The sequence below is a fragment of the Rosa rugosa genome, chromosome 1 (genome assembly GCF_958449725.1).
Source record: "Rosa rugosa chromosome 1, drRosRugo1.1, whole genome shotgun sequence".
In the NCBI taxonomy this organism is placed as follows: Eukaryota; Viridiplantae; Streptophyta; class Magnoliopsida; order Rosales; family Rosaceae; genus Rosa; species Rosa rugosa.
In genome coordinates this window covers 28400141-28419545 of record NC_084820.1, presented here as the reverse complement: position 1 = coordinate 28419545, position 19405 = coordinate 28400141, and the positions used below count along the sequence as shown (strand labels likewise).

Genomic DNA, 19405 nt, shown 5'->3' with positions numbered 1-19405 from the left:
ACGGTCTGTACGGTATGCATACGTATATACGGTTGTACAGTATGCATACGTATATACATTCTGTATGGTATGCATACGTATATACGGTATACCTACGGTATGTACAATTTCATACCGTAGCCGAGCTAAAAAGTTGTGGGCCAAATAGTAAGCCCAAATGTTAGGCCCGATTTGTAGGCCTAAATAGTGAGCCCAATTGTTCGGCCCGAATAGTAGGCCCAAATGTTAAACCCAAATTGGTTTGGGCCGGTTCGAAATGTAGATGGTTCGGTTCTTCGGCCCAATTGGCCAGCCCTAATGCTTAGCCAAGGATTGAGCAAGCCCAAGTCATCGTCACTGGGTGACATATTTTATTGGCGTGCTTTTGGGGATGATTTGTTTTGAGTGATGCTAATTGAGTAGCGAAACGCTTTGTGGGAGTTTTTACTGTGCTTGTATGCCAGTACAGGGTGAAGATCTATGTGAGGATCTATGAGATAATCTCTGTGAAGATCTAAGTGATGATCTATGTGATGATCCATGGGATGATTTTGTGTAATTGATGTGGAGTGATGTTGAGCAGTTGTGTTGTGAGTTTACGTTTGTGATGAAAGGATTTAGTGGCCATAGGAATGTATTTTTATACAAAGGGCTGAGGCTTTGTAGATTACTACAGATTTGGAAAAGATGGAGATTCTATAGTTAGAGTCTGACATGAGAGTGAAGTATCCACAGCTCTTTGTGGAATTGGGTGCTTGAATTTCGGGACGAAATTCGTTTAAGGGGGGTAGATTGTAATAACCTCATTTTCCATTACCTTAATTATTGAATTTTCTGGTTTTGGCACTAGAGTAGTGATGATTTCTTTTTTTAAAAAAAAAAGAAAAGAAATCTGTGAGGCGTGTTGAGCAACAGTGAAGCAGTGCTTCTGCTTTATTTCTTTTGTGTATTGAATGAGAATTGGTGGAAGGCGGTAGGCAGCACAGTGCTTCTGCTTTAGTTCTTTTGTAGTATTGTATGCGATTGTTGGAAGGTGGTAAGCAAGCACAGAAGAGAAAAAAAAAAGAGGAAAAGAAATTCCACTCTCTCCCGTTCTCACGTCCGAAAACAACCCAAAGAACAGAGCAAATTTCTCCAAGATTTTTCTCGCTCCACAGGCCATCGATCGACCCCAGACCACGTCCCACGCCTTCGCCTCCTCCTTTCGCAGCTGCCGGTAACAGCCTTTCGCCGTCTCGTGGGCCGTACACGGCGGTGGAGCACAAGGCCGGTTTACCCCCGTTTTGATTTCAAGCTTGATATCTCAAGCTACCAGTCACCACTCCTCACCAAACTCCATCCACAAGCTCGCCTCAACGTCCTGAAGCTCCCAGAAGTGGCCTTGCACGGCGGCGCTACTCGTGGTGGCGGCTGGAAGCCAGACCCGATCAAATCGAAAACCGAAGCTTCGAGCAATATATCTCGCGCTACAGGACGTTGTTTTGAGTGTTTCTTGAACTGGTGAACTCAGAGTGAGGATCTGAACAACTTTCCAGAAGGTATCGAGGTCTGAAGTTGCAGTTTTTACGTCGAACTAGGAGCTCGCCGGTTTCTGGGTTTTTCCGGCCAACCGACTGGTTTGAGGTAATTTCTATTCCTTCCGGTCATTTTCAGACTTCGTGCTAGTTATGAAAGTTGTCAAGCATGATGAGAGGAAGAAGAGCAGCCCGGCCCCGACACCATTGGTGGTGGTCGGCGGCGGCTCTGCCACTATCTCCGGCGGCCCTTTCCGGCCACCTCCGGGGATCAAAAATATGGTTTCTGTACATTTTCAGATTCTATATTTCAATACGATCATTTTGATATATTATACACAATTTTTGGATATCATATGATTAAGTTATGAATTTTACGATTTCGATCGATTTCGATCGTTCGATTTGTGATATGTGAAGATCGGACCGTCCGATGGACTTGTAGTTTTGATATGTTGATCTTATGACTGTCCCAGTGGCTTTGTGTGGTCATGGGCGAAGATCCGACCGTTGGATCTTCGTATAATTGCTAAACAGTGACTAGGAGGCGATTCGTGAGAATCCGTCCGTTGAATTTTCGTATAAATTAGCGGAGATGTTAGTAAGGACGATTCAGGAAGATCTGACCGTTGGATCTTCGTGATGATTTTTGGAGGATGATCCTAAAGGCGATCTGTGAGGATCCGACCGTTGGATCATCATTTAATTTCGATCCGACCGTTGGATTGTCGTTTGATTATGTTTTTGAGTTATTGGCTAAGTTAAGGTCATGTCTGATTAGGTGATCGACGGTTTGATTTGGCGGACGATTCGTGAAAGTGTATTTTGAGCTGTTAAGAAGACGCAGCGGGAATTTAGAGGTGAGTAAACCTCACGTGGTTCATATTACGAACCGAATAAATTTAATTACCTTATTTTGTCGTAATTGCGTGAAAATATTTATGAAATAAATATTTGTTTTAAAATCATATGGACTTGATCAACTACGGTCCATGGGTAAGTAAAATGATTTTTACTATACAAATGAATTTCTCGGTTTTATTGCATGTGAACTATAGTTGGTATTAGTGATTATCCCTGAGCGGATAATTACGTATATATATTTACTTGATTATATGTGAATGGTGTGACATTGAAGAGTGTGAAATTGGGATGATTAAATTATTATGAATTGACATGTGACTTACCATATTTATATGTGATGAACATGATTGATGAGTTCTTGTTAATATTCATGATTTACATTGGAGGATGTATAGAGTTAGAGAATGTAGGGTTCTGAGGATGAGGTGTCCGAAGTTCGACGGTTAAGGATAACCGGAGTGTTTGTGTACTGAGGACGGGGATGTCCAAGGTGCGACGGTTTATTATTAACCGAAGTTGTGTGCTGAGGACGGGGATGTCCAAAGCGCGACGGTTTATTATTAACCGAAGTATATGGTGCTGAGGACGGGGATGTCCAAAGCGCGACGGTTATAGTGTTAACCGAAGTATTTTTGCCGTTGCTTGACCCTAGGCCAAGGTGTCAGAGGTAACGAGGCAGTTAGAGCTCTAACGTGTTATGGGATGGGACCAAAGTGGTGATAGTGTTGTGAGATAGGACCAAAAATGGTGATAGTGTTGTGTGATAAGACCAAAGTGGTGATATTGAATGGGTTTGACGTTTGCGTCGTGGATGTTGAGATTGTTGGTTGTATTGTTGAGTTATAAGAATTGTAATTTAAAATCAACAGTTCTTTCTTGTTTACTCATACTGGCTGTAAAAAGCTTACCGGGTTTTGTGTTGTTGCAACTTCCGGTACACTATTCAAATTGTGTAGCGGGAAATCCTACAGGTCAGGAGAACCAGGACGGTGATCGGGCTGCTTAGAGTAGTGTTATGTGAATTACAGCATTATATTGTGAGGTTTGTTATGCTCATTTAGAGCTTTGCAATTTTACTTTGTAAGAGTGAATTGTAATAATTAACTCGAGGGTTTCGAGTTTTTGTGTTGAGTGGCGAGTGGTGTGTTTGTTTGTGAGAAAAAAATTCAGAACGTTATTTGTATTAATTGTTTATTCATGTTTCGGATTTGAATTGGTTATTCAAAATTCGGGGCGTGACAGGTCACATGTCACGCTGTTGTCCACTCAAAATGCTACTTATGCTAAACTCCTAGCCCAGATTATCCGTCTACGAGCTCACTACCCGGACCATCCTATTAATTCTATTCGACTTGATGATGCTGGGGAGTTTACATCAAAAATGTTCGATGACTATTGCATGTCACTGGGGATTGATGTAGAGCTTCTAGTTCCCTATGTTCATATCCAAAATGGTCTCGCGGAAGCCACTATTAAGCGTCTACAAATGATAGCACAGACATTGGTTATGCGCACCAATCTCCTTGTTTCCGCTTAGGGATATGCAATACTGCATGCAGCCACGCTAATTCGTCTACGACCCACTGCCACCCAACCTTATTTTTCATTACAGCTAGTGACTGGGTACGAGCCTGATATCTCGCACTTACGCATTTTTGTGTGTGCCATTTATGTGCCTAATACACCGCCACAACGTACTAAGATGGGTCCACAGAGACGAATGGGCATCTATGTTGGATATGAATCTCCAATTATCGTCCGCTATCTTGAACCCTTGACAGGCGATCTCTTTACCGCTAGATTTGTGGATTTTCACTTTGATGAGACAGTCTTCCCATCGTTAGGGGGAGATAAGAACACAGATGTTCAACAAGAACGACAGGAATTTTCGGGGTCTATCCCCACTATGTCTCATCTCGATCCCCGTACTGCACAATCCGAACTTGAAGTGCGACGAGTTAACGAGCTCCAGAACATAGCAAATACTCTGCCTGATGCATTTTCTTATGTTGGCAAAGTGACGAGATCACATATACCTACTGCAAATGTGCTTACAAAGATTGACGTCCCAAATACAGGACGTAACGCCGCTCCTGAGGTACCAGGATATGGCGCCACTGCCCATATTGGCAGTGATGTGGCGTCTATGGCCGCAGGTCCCGTGAGGAAGCGCGGTAGACAGATTGGTTCGAAGGATACTCGCCCTAGAAAGAGAGCTAATGAGGCACAAATAAATTCTTTGATCATCGATACTCAAAATCCGTCCCATGAGAATGTTTCGGATTATAGTTATGTCCAAGAGACATCTTTGGTGGACGCCTCAATGTCAGAACCTATTCCTGAGAATGTAGAGATCTCTGTAAATTACACTAGTGTGCATGAGACGTGGGAAAGAAACTACATCATCGTTGATGATGTATTCGCGTATTCTGTAGCGCGTGAGATTATTGAGACCGTTGACATCGAACCATGCTCTGTTGATGAATGCCAACGTAGAGCTGATTAGCCAAAATGGAAAGATGCGATCCAGGAAGAACTAGATTCTCTAGCGAAAAGAAAGGTATTCGGGCTAGTTGTGCCAATACCGCCCAACACCAAACTGATTGGTCATAAATGGGTATTCATTAGAAAGCGTAATGAGAGAAACGAGATTGTAAGATACAAAGCTCGCCTTGTGGCGCAAGGCTTCTCACAAAGTCCTGGAATTGATTACGAGCAGACATATTCTCCCGTAATGGACGTACGTCATTACTTTCTGCTACCTTGTCAGTTTGGTAGTTTCTGAAAAACTGAACATGCAGCTTATGGATGTGGTTACTTCGTATCTATATGGGGATATCTGTATAGAGATTTACATGAAGGTCCCGGATGGACTTCAGTTACCCAAGTCAAGTAGCTCTAAACCACGGAGCGCATTTGCAATAAGGTTGAAATGCTCACCATATGGATTGAAACAATCCGGACGGATGTGGTATACCACCTAAGTGAATACTTGACTGGGAAGGGATATTTGAACAATGAACTATGCCCATGTGTTTTCATAAAGAAAACAAGTTCCGGATTTGTAATAGTAGCGGTTTATGTTGATGACATGAACATAATTGGCACCCTTAAAGAGTTAAGGGAAACTGCTAAACACTTGAAATCCGAGTTTGAGATAAAGGACCTTGGAAGAACACGGTTTTACCTCGGTTTGGAACTTGAGCACCGTGAAGATAGTATCCTGATTCATCAATTATCTTTTACCAAAAAGATGCTTAGGCGTTTTAATACTGACAAAGTTAAGCCTTCGAGCATCCTAATGGTCGTTCGTAGTCTTCATCCAAAGAATGATCCATTCCGTCCAAAAGATGACGACGAAGATGTGCTAGAGGCAGAAGTGCCCTACCTAAGTGCAATAGGCGTATTATTGTACTGAGCTCATTGCACAAGACCAGACATCTCATTTGCCGTGAACTTGTTAGCTAGATATACATCTGCGCCAACACGACGCTATTGGACTGGTGTTCAAGATATCTTTCGATACCTAAGTGGTACTATTGATATGGGCTTGTTCTATCCCTATAGAGAGACGATGGATTCGGACCCATCATATGTCAAGAACGCCACCAACAGTGGTCTGCGTTCCCTCTCCCCATCCCAACACGACATTAGTGTTTTGGAAGGTTTTGCTGATGTTGGGTACCTCTCTAACCCACACAAAGGTTGTTCCCAAAATGGTTATGTGTTCACCATGCGTAAGACCGTGATATCTTGGAGGTCTACAAAACAGACCCTTATCGCTACTTCTTCGAACCATGCAGAGATTATTGCTCTTCACGAAGCGGTTCGTGAATGTATATGGCTTAGATCCATAGTTGCGCATGTTCGAAGCAATTGTGGTTTGAAGTTTACCACAGATGAGCCTACCAGCATTTATGAGGATAATGTTGCATTGAACAAATGAAGTAAGGCTACATCAAAGGCGACAATACCAAGCATATATATGTCACCCAAATTCTTCTACAATCAGCAATAACAGAAGCTCCTCAAGATCAGAGTGAACCAGATTCAATCTGAGGAAAATGTGGCAGACTTGTTTACTAAGTCATTGCCCAAATCCACGTTTGAGAAACATGTAGCAAGATTGGCTTGTGGAAGTTATCTGAACTCCCATGATCGTAGTCATCAAGGGGAGATGCAGACATTAGGGGGGATGTCTACATGTTGATCTCAAAACGTGAAGGGTGTGTTGTGCTCTCTTTCCCCTTCGACCGAGGTTATTTTTGTCCCACAGGGTTTTTGTTACTCGGCAATGTTTTTTTAATGAGGCAACGAGAGGAGCACCGTGTTTGGGCGACACAAGGGGGAGTGTTCAAGTAAATCCAGAATATGTGTCTGGCCCAAACTCTAGATTACTTGCTCTAGTTGTAATAGGGTTTATATTAGAGATATTCGTAGATATCCAATAATTGTACGATTATGTTGTCACGCCCCGATTTTTAAACACACTTAAAAATCAATATATATAATCTCATAATTATATATGCATGATGATTCAGCCATCAATAAAAAATACCTGGAAAACTTTTTCCTTTTAAACCAAGTACATACTGATGCCCTGAACCCACTATGTCAATATAGACTCGCTCCGTAGAGTCAAATATTACACAAGTTACGAATTAAATTGCCACAATGCTCCTCAGAGTTTACTACAAGCGGAAGTCTTAATCACGGTAAAAGCACAAAATTGGCTTCCTACCGTAAAGCTGCTAGCACGCTACCTCAGTTTCAGCCACGATTACCCTGACCTGCAGGATAAACCCCTACACCATGTAAGAGTGCACCGGGTTGTCACACAACAAACCCGGTAAGCTTATGAAAGCTAATATGAGTAACTCAAAACAACCTCTACACAACTCACACCAAAACGAGGAAAACCTTTCAACTCGAGAAAAAGGAATACATACCATGCTTCCCAAAAGAAAAAAACAAAAGTCACCCCGTGAAAAAATCATAATAATTGAAACTCTGACAATTAAATATGATACACAAGTCCACCCTGGACGTTTAAAAGAAAGAATCCCCGAAACTCCCTTTTAAAACATGTACTCATGAGCATCAAGTAGCTCCCCGCTACTCCCCATGATGTACAATGGCAACAGACTAGAGCTCTAACTGATCGTATCCACTCACCTGGCCAAAGGCGTGAAGTCCCGATATATATGCTTGAGGTCACTCCCAGCAACCCCAAATCCTCAGACCTCCCCGGTCGTCAGATCAAAATATTTAAAAGCGGTCACTCAGGACCAAATGTTACTCAACTCTCAAAAGGAGATGTCACCCCGTGACCTCCGATCATCAGACCTCCCCGGTCGCCAGATTAAAACATTTAAAAGCGGTCACTCAGGACCAAATGTTACTCAACTCTCAAAAGGAGATGTCACCCCGTGACCTCCGATCATCAGACCTCCCTGGTCGCCACATCAAAACATTAAGCAAGTCGCTCTGGACCCAAAATGTTAAACCAAATCCAAAATATATGTCACCCCGTGACCTCCGAATCTCCAGACCCCCGGTCATCAGATTCAAAACATTAAGCAAGTCATTCTGGACCCAAAATGTTAAACCAAAGTCACACCGTGACCTCCGAATCTCCAGACCCCCGGTCATCAGATTCAAAACATTAAGCAAATCACACTGGACCCAAAATGTTAAATCAAATCAAAAGGAAAAATCACCACCCGTGACTCTCTGTTGAGGAAAAATATTGCACACAGTGAGCGTAAATGTCACCCAACATAATTTCACTCATATTCATTTAGTAAATAGAGTTTTAATTATTTCGGGTTCGACCCATTCAAGACAGAATGTGTCTCTTAATTATATTCTCTTATTACAGGGAAACACCATTTGATTCCATTTATGAAGAAACCAATTGTGGATGTGTGTTTGTTTGTTTGTTTTTGCGGCAGCACCCGGATACTTGAATAGGTTGCCTACGTACCCTTAGAGAGGGATCAAGCCACTCGTAGTTCAAGAGTTCCAATGGGTGTATGACCCATTGGAGGGTATTGTTTTTTGGAATAGGAATAGTGTTTGGACGAATTTGGTGTGAATGAACCAGGGATTCGATTTACTTTGGATTTGTGTCTGAAGTCGTTTTGGGAATGATTTGACTTTTCTGGTGTTTGGATGAATTTGACTGGACAGATCAAGGATTGGGATTGGATGAACCAGGGAGTCAGGGATCCTGTTTGAACTTGTGGTTGCATCTAGTGGGTCACTAGATTGCCTAAATACCCTGTAAAGGGATCAAACCATTGTAGTTCAGAGGAATTTGTATTTCTGGTGTTGGGAGAATTTGACTGGAGTCAGTGATTCAATTTAGGACTGGCTAAATTTAACTAGTGGAGTCAGGGATTATGTTTGGATTTCTGGTTGCATCTAGTGGGTTGCTAGATTGCCTACATACCCTGTAAAGGGATCAAACCATTGTAGTTCAGCAGAATTGGTATTTCTCGGTTTTGTGCCAACTTTGTGTTCGACGGATGTATGTGTTTTTTGAATCCGTCGAATGTATTTCTTTTATAGAAATCCAAGTCGTAGAGTGCCTGTTGATCTACTTTGGGCACCCAATGTGTCGAATCTCGTACTGCACCATGTGAACGGGCTCTTGTGTTGTCTCTCTTACTTGTCGACGAACAGATTTGGCCAAACCCGAACTTTAAGATGAACGGGCTTAAAAGGTGGTTTGTATTTCTCCTGTGTTTCTAGACTTTTAGCCTCATGTTGTGTCAAGCCCGAGTAGAATGATCTGGACACCCATATTTTCTTTCCAGGCCTTTCAGCTTCATTTCGCATCAGGCCTAAATAAAATGATCTGGACACTCATCTTGGGCTTCGAATCAGCCCAACTAAATTTCCTCTGTATGCATTGATTCAGCCTTATCTGGTGAACGACATCTCCACTCTGCAGATGGGAGTGAATACTCCCTTGAGTCTTCACCTCTTGCATCCTGGGTAAAGACATTTGCTTCTGAGCATATTTGATTAAGAGATCGGTTTTCCTGTCTTGCACGTATTTGACAATTGACCTTTCTTATTTTCACTTGTCAGTGCTCTGTGTCGAAAACCACATACTCATTCATCTTTTGGCGAGTTCTTAAAGCATTCGGTGAGAACCTCCCTTCATTTTGGGGTTCTCTTCCACCAATTAAATCGGCCTCTATTTTGTCTTCTTCCATTATTAAGCCACCGCTTCCAGAAACAAAGAAAAAGCTTAATTATGAAGACTTGCAAGCATCTGGACATTGTCTTTGCTAATTAACTTGCAGCCATACATTTTTTTAATTGCTTTTAGGATTAAATACTTGTTACTCCCTGTACTTTGCTCCGAAAAATAGTTCAGTCCCTCACCTTTTAAATTAAACAATTTAGTCCTTATTCTCTCTAATTCTCACACAACAGGTCCTAGAGTGACCATTATACCCCTCACTTCCTTTTTTTTATCTTTTTTTTATTTTTCGCTCTTTTTTATTTCAATTTTTCCTGCTTCTCTCTCTCTCTCTCTCTCCCCAAATTCGTCTCTGACCTCGAGTTCATCCACATTAATGGCAACCCATTTTCTGGTAAGGGTTTAGGGTTGATCGGACCCCCACCTCTCTGACCTGAAATCTCTAATAGCAGAGCTCAAATATAGTGTCATAAAAGCAATTCGATGACTCCAAGCTTGGAGTCAAGGGCCTCGTCGACTCAGGTCTCTCCTCCATCCCCCGAATCTTTATCCACCCGCCCGTAACATCACACCAATTCCAGCCCACAACCTGACCCGACGCCCAACCAATCCCTACCATCAACCTCTCTGACCTCCACTTTGATCGCCGCTCCGTCGTCGTCGACCCATTTAACCACCACAGAGTGTTAGATTTGAACAATTCAAGATCCAAGTGGGTTCAGACAACACCGGACACAACAAACGACGTCCCCGCCGCCTCCTTTCTCTTCATGACGTCGTTTAGGACGCCGGTGTGAAGAAACTCAACTAGATAGCTGGAGTGGGAGGCCGACTGGGCTGAGGAGATGTTAAGGTCGAGGGAGAGATATCCTCTGGTCAACGGTGTCAGGAAGTTGGTCTTGGCCTTGTTGCTGCGGAGAGACCTGGTGGCGCCGTCATAGGTGAGAGCTACCTCCTCCGGCATGTCGAATGCCACACCTTCGTCTTCTTCCACGGTCCAGCCCATAGATTTGTTTTTTTTTTCTTTGAATTGTACTAATTGAATTGAGATGATGAATTGACTACCCAAAATATGAATTAGGGGTTTTGTTTTTAGGGAGAGAGAGAGAGATAGATAGAGAAGCAGGAAAAATTGAAATAAAAAAAGAGAGAAAAATAAATAAAAAAAGGAAGTGAGGGGTATAATGGTCACTCTGGGACCTGTTGTGTGAGAATTAGAGAGAATAATGACTAAATTGTTTAATTTAAAAGATGAGGGACTGAACTGTTTTTCGGAGCAAAGTATAGGGAGTAACAAATATTTAATCCTTGCTTTTATATTGATTTCAAAGCATTTGTCTTTTGTATGCAGGCCTTGGTTACTTCTCCACCGTTTGACTTTTCAAGTTAGTGCCACATGCCAACAAGAATTAGAGAGCTTGAATTTTTACCCTGTAGGAGGTGTGATGGCTCTGTTCAATACTTGTAGGAGAAATTTGAACCAATGTCAAGTACACCGTTTCTTTTACTTTTAATAGAGAAAAGAGTGCTATAGCACTTCATTATTTTCTCTCATTCACAAATGAAAGAGTTGCAAGAACTTCCATTCCTCTACTTGCTTCATTCTCCTAAAATTTTGGTAGGAGGACCACGGCAATTTCATTTTAGGAGAAGCTTGAGTCATGCATAAGCAACACCATCTCAAGGGATATTTGAGCATTGAAATGAGGATGTTCGTGAACAACCGTATTGTTTCGATGCCATTAAGAAGTGGAGAGCACCTAAGAGCTGCAAACAACACCATTTCGGGGGAGCTTCGAGCATTGAAACGAGGCTGTTCATGAACAACCGTATTGTTTTGATGCGTTAAATATCATCTTGGAGAGGCTGGAAAAACTCTAATGGTTATGGTCGTTCATGAACGGCCTATTAGAGTTTGTCAACTCCATACGAGACGGTCACTCTCTTCCAGATCAATTGAAGATGCTTGCGTCGCAGGGAGGCAGACCTCTTTTCCTATCATGAGCATCGTCTAGGAAATTTCATATAAAAAAAATAACCATGGATGCAGCCGTATACCTGCAGCTTTTCTTTTCCTTCTCTGGTAGCGAAACTTGGACCTTTCTTCTCTATTTCTCTCCTCTCTGTATTTATGCTCTGTAGCTTTTTCTCCTCTGCTGCCTCTTTCTCTTCACGTCGTTATCATTTTATAGCAATATGGTTACTCCCCAGATAGCTCTAGCTAGCCTCCCAAACTTGTAATTTGAATTTTAAATGACATGCTTATCTGTAACTACACTTTGAATAGTTTGAATAGCAGTGAACTTCTCACTTGAATTTGTCAAAAGCTGACATCTATTTGCTTGCCGTTTGAAACTGGTCAAAGCTTTGAATAGCAAGATATCTCATCTGCTTGTTGTTTGAATTTGGTCAAAGCCAACCAAACTTTGAATGGCAATTATCCTCATTCAAAGCCAACAAACCTTAAGCTTATCAGCAGAGATATATGAATTTTTTTTTTGTTTTTTGGTTTCAACACTCTCAGATCTTCAGACCCCCAGTCGTTAGATCAAAACATTCAAATCTCATTAAAGCAACTCACACCAAATCTTGACACTTTTCAAACAATAGAAATTCCCAATTCTTAAAACAATGTTTCCCGAAAAGTCAAGCCTCAAAACAATAGAATGAAACTCATCAATCCATATTGTTTAAATCACCCATCAACCCATAAGAATATACATATTTCACGTAAATATATATATATACGTAATCATTCACTCAGAAATGCTACTAATACCGACTATAGTTTGCAGTTAACTAAATAACTCTCAAAACGATAAAGGTAACTTCGTTCGTAAATGAACATTGTGAGATTACTCACCTCAGAACCGAACTAACACTCTCACCAACAACTCGTCCAAATAACCTTCAGAAGTACCTAATCACCAATGATCTCAAATCAGTATACGAATCACCAAGTGATTAAAGTTCGAATCCCCAAATCGAACAACCACCCTGAAAGTAACGCCAATCGAGGCGAAACTTCATCTGAGACCACCCAAAGTTTTCGGAATGCTTTTACGATCGATGTGACAAAACCACAAGTCTATCGGATAATCAGATCCTCACGGATCGATAACCGAAACTATCGAAAACGGTAAAAACCATAACATATTCATACAATCTCCAAAAATTAAGTATTATATATCAAAAAGCTCGTATCAACGAGTAGATGATAAATAACACAAGAAACTGCTCCTTACATGGTCGGAATGCCACCAAAGCGCAGCCACAGGCGGTGGCACAACCACCACCAGTCAAAACTTAAAACCATCTTAATCCAACCGTCCAAAATGTCTAAAACACCGAATAGAACAACTTTAATACCTGGGGGTTTGAACCAACTCAGCCTAGATTGGCCAAAATCAAGTTCACAAGGCGAGGATCACTATTCACCTCGTGTTGAACCAATTCCCACGTAAATCGCTTCAAACAACCTCCAAGGATCGACAGGGAAGGCTCCTACGAACTCAAGAAGCCAAGTTTGAGCCGCTATCGTCGCCGGAACTGAGATTTCAGACCGGGTCCGATTGCACTCGGGTTCGCCGCTTTGCTGCACCACCATGACCGAGAATCAGCGCTAGAGGCCACCACCAGGAGGATCGGAACAAGGAGGCGAAGAGGTATGTCCAGGTCTCGCCGCTAGAGGTCTCCGGAGCTCGCCGGAAAAGCCGGGTCGAATCGGCAGGGTAAGGGTCGGGTTAGTAAAAAATCAGGAGAGAGAAACTTTCCAAAAATGAAATTAATGAATTTCCCAAAACGGAAATTCCTATTTATAGTGATTTCCAAAAATGTCAGAAACTTCTGCTGACCATAACTTTCTCATACGAACTCCGATTTCCGCGTGCCGCATGTCCACGAACTCGTATCGACGCGCTCTACGGCTTTCATGAAGGAAGTTTTTTGGATAAACCCAACGTATAAATAGTCAACATTTGCGCCCTCCCTAAAACCATATTTTTGGAATAAAAATTCATCTGAAACTCTTCTGCTCCATCCATGAACCACGAAATCGTCCAATAACCACTAATTAAATTCCGGAAAATCCTCGGAAAATAATAACGAATTTTCGGGGTATTACATATGTTTTCATGTACAACTCTATCTTTATGCTTGTAATCCTCTATATAAAGAGACCCCTATTATCAATGAAAAAACAACAAAATTCTCTCCCAAATATCGATTCTCTAAAACAGTATATGAAAAAAAATTAAAAAAAAAAAACAGTAAAGAAGTGGGTAACAATTGAAGGGCCTTCACATGAGGCTAGTATTTCAAAGTGGAGCTCTCATAGTGAGAGCAATAGCATTTTCTTTTTAAATAATGGCGTTTTGTACGTACTACAAGCTTATAATGAAATCAATGAAAATAGTTATTAGAAATTAGAAAAAGATGTATATGAAAAAAAAATAATAATAAAATAAAATAAAAACACTGAAGGTAATTACAATTGAAGGGCCTTCACATGAGGCTAGTATTTCAGTGTCAGTGTTATCCAAATGATATTTTAACGTTACACATCAGTAGCGGCCTGAAGTATAACCTAAGCATGTTTTGAAGCAAGAGGATGAATCATTAGGTCAGAATCGTCCCCAATTTAGTAGATCATCCCACTTTTCATCAACCGCCAGCTACATTGTTTCGGATTTGTACTGCCAATTCCAGTTATATTTCAAAAAATTAACACTACATCCATCCCCATCCTTGAAAACAAGGCCGTGTCTCGTAAGTTGCATCAAAATGTACTGGATGCTACCGATTTAGTGTACGCGCCAAAAGTCTAGAAATCAATCGTAGTGCTCGAGTTAAATTTACTTGAGAATCAAACTCAAAAACGAAAACCATCTAGTGGTCGTTAAGAACTTAAGATCATGTTGGAAATAGCAAGTCAACAACTAACTCATTGAAAAAGTTTCAAAATTCCTTGCACGGACTTGTGATGGATTGACTGGGTGCCAGTCCCATCGACCAGCCGAGTCAACATGTTCCCAACACCGGTGTTGATCTGCTAATTGCTTAATTACAGTCAGATTTAACTCTTATATAAAAACCCCAATTAAGGTCTTCGTTCTTCAATGACTTGGTCTCCTAAATACTCTCTGGAGTTGATTTTGAATTCTTCTAATCGATCACTCTTCAAAGCGCATTTCCATAATCTAGAGTATATAACCATTAATCAGCACAAATCATAAAATTGCCACCCCAGTTTTCACGTTTTTGCATGCGCTGCCTCCTTACTTATGTGCTCAAGGATACACAACCCCGATTCCGATTTATTTTGAGGTCGGATGATCTTACTCTATTGCATGTGATCCATATCAGAGCAGACGATTCATCATGTTTCAGTCAAGTTTAAAAAGTTAATTTTGCAACGTCTCAGTCAATATAATTCATCCACATGAGTTTGACTGCATGTGAGGGGGCATATACATGTTAGAGAGAATAGATTTTCACTTCTTGAATGTCAAGTGTCGTGTATAACACATAAGAATATTCGACCTTAAGCCTCGATCCCTATCCATTGATACTCAAACCTAACAAGTTTCAATCAATCGCAATTTTGCTTTCTTTGTATGTTACACTGTAGAGACTGATCGAACACTGTACCAAGTGTAATACTGCTCGAGCAAACTCCTGAGAGCTATAATGAGCAATGTTTCATCACCAAAAAGAATCTGTTTCATCTAAGAATAATCGATGACATCAGAATAAAAGCCTAATCTTGTACTTCTACACTACACATGTGTTGATACAACATCCATCGATCCAAGCTTAAAAGGTCTATCAAGCTCTGTTTCAACGATCTGTCTAGTACCAGCACTACTGCCTGTTCATGATTGCATGGTATTTTTGTGAGGTAAGAACCATATCAATGCCAGCTATGACAAATGGGATCGAGGTTCCTCCTAGTTCTCCCTTGACCCCGGTTTTAATTCGGAGTGAGGAACTCCCTAACCGAGCTCGCAACGCAATGGAATGGCCCAATGTAGGTGTCAGAAAGTAGATGACTCGTCTGGCCGGATTTCTTTGGCAAAAAGAACTCTACTAACTTTGTTTTTCTGAAGGAGTCGTCATTTTCTATCAGGAACTCCTCTATATTCGAAATATGCCTTTCTAGGATCGTTCAGCCGCTTCACATATTACTTACGAAAGTAGGGCTTACCGAATACCAACCGATGTTTTAGGTTTGGTAAACCGACTTTTTGGTAACCGAGACCGATAAAACCGAAATAAAAAATTACATAAAAAGTTGGTTTAGTTTTGATAAATACTGAATCTACCGATTAGCTAAATATTAGCTTTATATACTATGGTTTTCAATACACATACATATATATTAAGAAATAAACATAAAACTTTTTATAATAGTATGAACATTACTACATATACTACATTAATAGTACATGTATTTTAACTAACCTAGTCAAAGATGGTTAAATAACCTAGTTTTATTGAAAATGACTAAAACTTGATGTCATATATACAAAAGAAAGCTATAATTAGTATATGAATATAAAGTTTATGATTATAAAATTGAAAAACCTAGTTTTATTCATTCTAATTTATATTACAAAGAATTAGTGGTCCTAAAGTTGGTAATACTGAAAACCGAAAAACCGAATTTTGTAGATATGATTAAAAACCGAAAATTTTGGTTGGTAATTGGTAGCTCAATTTTGAAACCGAAAACTTTGGTTGAAGTTGGTAATACCTATAACCGATTCGACCGACCGAGTGACAGCCCTATACGAAAGCCGTATTGCCCGAAGGGGGCATGCTGCAACTTTCAACCCACTTGGGATAAAAAAAGAGATAGGTGAAGCGGCTGCTACTAATCGGGGCGGGGCTGCGGGTTGGAGAATTTTGCAGCATGATGAGGCTCGAGAGACCTCAATGAGGGAGGAATTCGATCTCTTCAATCTCGGGATACCACCTAAATAACTGCGGTGATTGGAATTTATGTTCTTACTTGAAGGTACGTTGGTCGTAGATCTATTCTTTGAACTTCAGCCCCTTCGAGTTGGCCACGGAGAAGCAGCCTCTGACGCCCCACACCATTGCGGCAGGAGGGAGCCTCCAACGGGTTCTGAAAGAAAAAAATGAAGCTTCTGTTTCAAAGCCCACTTCTTGTAATCAAATTCATCAAAAAATAACTAATTTGAAACCAGAGAGTACATAGGAGTATGTCGATATACATAGTACATAGGAGTTCTTACATAGTACATAGGAGTACATAGGAGTATGTAACTATGTACTATGTATATCGACAGATGACCAGATGCATGTATACCATCGTGATGATTATGAATTGGGATTATAGGAGTTCTTACTGATATTTGCAACCGATTAAATAGCAGCATGCACCCAGCTAATTGTAAAGATGAGCAGAACAAAATGCGGTATCCCATGAACGATCCACGGCTAAAGAAGTACTAAGATTGATCAATACTGATGGAAGAGAAGCACTATCAATGTATGTCGTAGATAAACTTATTAACAAATAAATCACAAGTTAAGCTAGCAAGCACTCTCCAGCTAATACTAATACTTCTACCAAATTAACAAAGCAAATTATAATAATGAAGCTCTTTGAACAATTAATAGACTTAATCACTAAGACAATCAAGCCCATGTCCTAAGGCCTAGCTAATCTAAAATCTCCATCACTAGGGTTTCTTAAGTAGTTCTCTCCTCTTTCAATTCCCATAGGATGATGATGATGCTGCATTCATGTTCTGATTGGTTTGGTCGTCAGATAAATATCAGCAAGCGACCGGTACCTTGTCTTCTTCTTTGGCTGGTAATCTTGTTCGTCTTCCTTCCCAAAAATCTCTTCAATCTTTGCGCAGGTGATCACACTCAGGGGGCTCTGATATTCGACCCCTTCTTCATCTGTCTCGTACTCTTCCCCTTTGTAACTTCTTCTCTTCTTGCTGCCGCAACTGCTGCTGCTGTTGTTGTTATCCTCGTCGCTGAGTTGCATCAGCTGCTGTGCGGCGGCCAAGTCCGACTCTGTCAAGGCCTTGTCGTCGGAGCCTTGATGATAAACATTGCTACGTGATGAAGAAGAAGATGGTGCTTCTGCCGCCATTGAAAATAAGATTCGGATGATCGAGCACTCAGAACTCCGAATGATCAATATTTATCCTCGTTGGTTTTCCTTTTGCTTCCTCGAGCTTCTTCTCCCAGGTCTTATCTATGAATGGTTTCTCCTCCCTTTGGTTTTGGTCTGGCGTAAGAGCGTGTTTTGCGGGTACGTGTTGTATGAGTTCTAAGAAAGGAAGAAACTGCAGCGTTGGTCTTATGAAGAAGCGTGGAAGATCATCGATGCAAATAATATATGCTTTTCTTTTAATTTATACATGTCATCAATCTCTCATACTTCCACTGCTAATTTAACGCGTTCGTGGATGACGTGGCTGGGAGGATGAAAACTTCTTTCGTTCATTTTCTGCAACCCATTGACGTTGACTGTCTTGATCATGACTAATTTGGATCAGGAAATCGGACGGCTTATAATCTCTCTCAGTTGTAGGCTGGTGGCCCTACTATACGAATTATGGTCAAAAGGAGCCATTATAGGCCGTTTTCTAGAGGAACCCCACCATATGGACCAATGTCCTTCAATCACTTTTTAAAGCTATGTATGTGTGTGTGTATATGTTACGCTTAGGTGACTAAAATTGGGAGAGGATGCTCTCTCCTGAGCTAGCTAAGTTTTCACTTAGATTAAGATCTACATCTCTTTTGAGTTATGATTTTACAATAATATCCATTCAAACTTTTGGCTCTCTCTTCGCTACTCTTTCTTATCATTTTCCTCTCTGATTCTCTCTCCCCCCCTCTGTTTTTGTCTTTGTGAGGAGCACCAAAAGGCAAAATTAAACATTAAGGGTTAATCCCCATCAACCCATTCGGCTGAAACTTCAATGGAAGAGGAAATCATTGTTCATCTCTACTTTAATTCAATGATGAAGAGAAAATTCTTTCATCTGAGTCTAGCCCAAAATTCTTCAAAGTTCAAGTGATGAGAAGAAACTCTTGCATCTGGGTCTATCCCAAAAATTCTTCAAAGTCTAAATGATGACAAGAAAATTTTGCATCTGATGACATGCAATTCCATTCAAATGATGTGTTTGTTGTATCCCATCACGAACTTTGATTTTTGGGTTTTTTTTTTTTTTTTGTTAGCATGTTCTTTGATTTCTAATCTCAAGAAGCCCACTCACCGCCCCAATTTATCCCTTTACCACCACTATCAGTCTCACCATCTCTGATTCTCCATTGCCCTAATCACCGAAATCCTCGACCTCTGCTTGTGTCTTCTTCGGCGTCACTGATGGAGAAAGGAAGGGGCCAGCAAAGATAACAAAAACTATGCTTGCTGGAAAGCAAATGAAAATCATAGCTAATGTAGACTATCAAATTAATCAAATAAAAGAACTTATTGCAGCCGAAGATCGTCCGAGTGGATTTTGGGTCGTGAGAGTGAAGAACAGAAGGAATAGAAGAACATAAGAGAGAGAGAGAGAGAGAGAGAGAGAGAGAGAGAGAGAGAGAGAGAAAAGAGAAGGGAGATAAAAGGAGGAATTGTGGACTATTAGATCTAACAATGACCATGTGTCGTTATATGGTATAAACTTAGGAAGTTCAGGTAAGCTTGTGCTAATTAGGTTTTTATACGATTCAAGTTGGAATGTTGGAATAATGCTAGTAATTTTCTCCATTGCAATAGAGTCGGAAATGTAACTCAATGATCGAAATATTTACTTTCACGATCACCCTTACA

At 40.8% G+C, this 19405-nt stretch overlaps 1 protein-coding gene and 1 long non-coding RNA gene across 2 annotated transcripts; one reads left to right on the top strand and one right to left on the bottom strand.

The window, feature by feature from the left end:
- The first annotated feature begins 1042 nt into the window (after positions 1-1042).
- Positions 1043-3488, top strand: LOC133732098 (uncharacterized). Its single transcript, XR_009856939.1, has 3 exons — positions 1043-1602; positions 2275-2353; positions 3314-3488. It is a non-coding gene; the product is annotated as an uncharacterized LOC133732098 (long non-coding RNA).
- A 13574-nt stretch (positions 3489-17062) lies between these two features.
- Positions 17063-17900, bottom strand: LOC133732062 (uncharacterized). Its single transcript, XM_062159520.1, has one exon. It carries the CDS (start codon positions 17705-17707, stop codon positions 17345-17347), a length of 363 nt encoding a protein of 120 aa, XP_062015504.1. The 5' UTR covers positions 17708-17900; the 3' UTR covers positions 17063-17344.
- Positions 17901-19405: the final 1505 nt, after the last annotated feature.

Excerpts from the sequence above, each read along its gene's own strand:
- LOC133732062 (XM_062159520.1), bottom strand. The coding sequence starts at position 17,707 with ATGGCGGCAGAAGCACCATCTTCTTCTTCATCACGTAGCAATGTTTAT.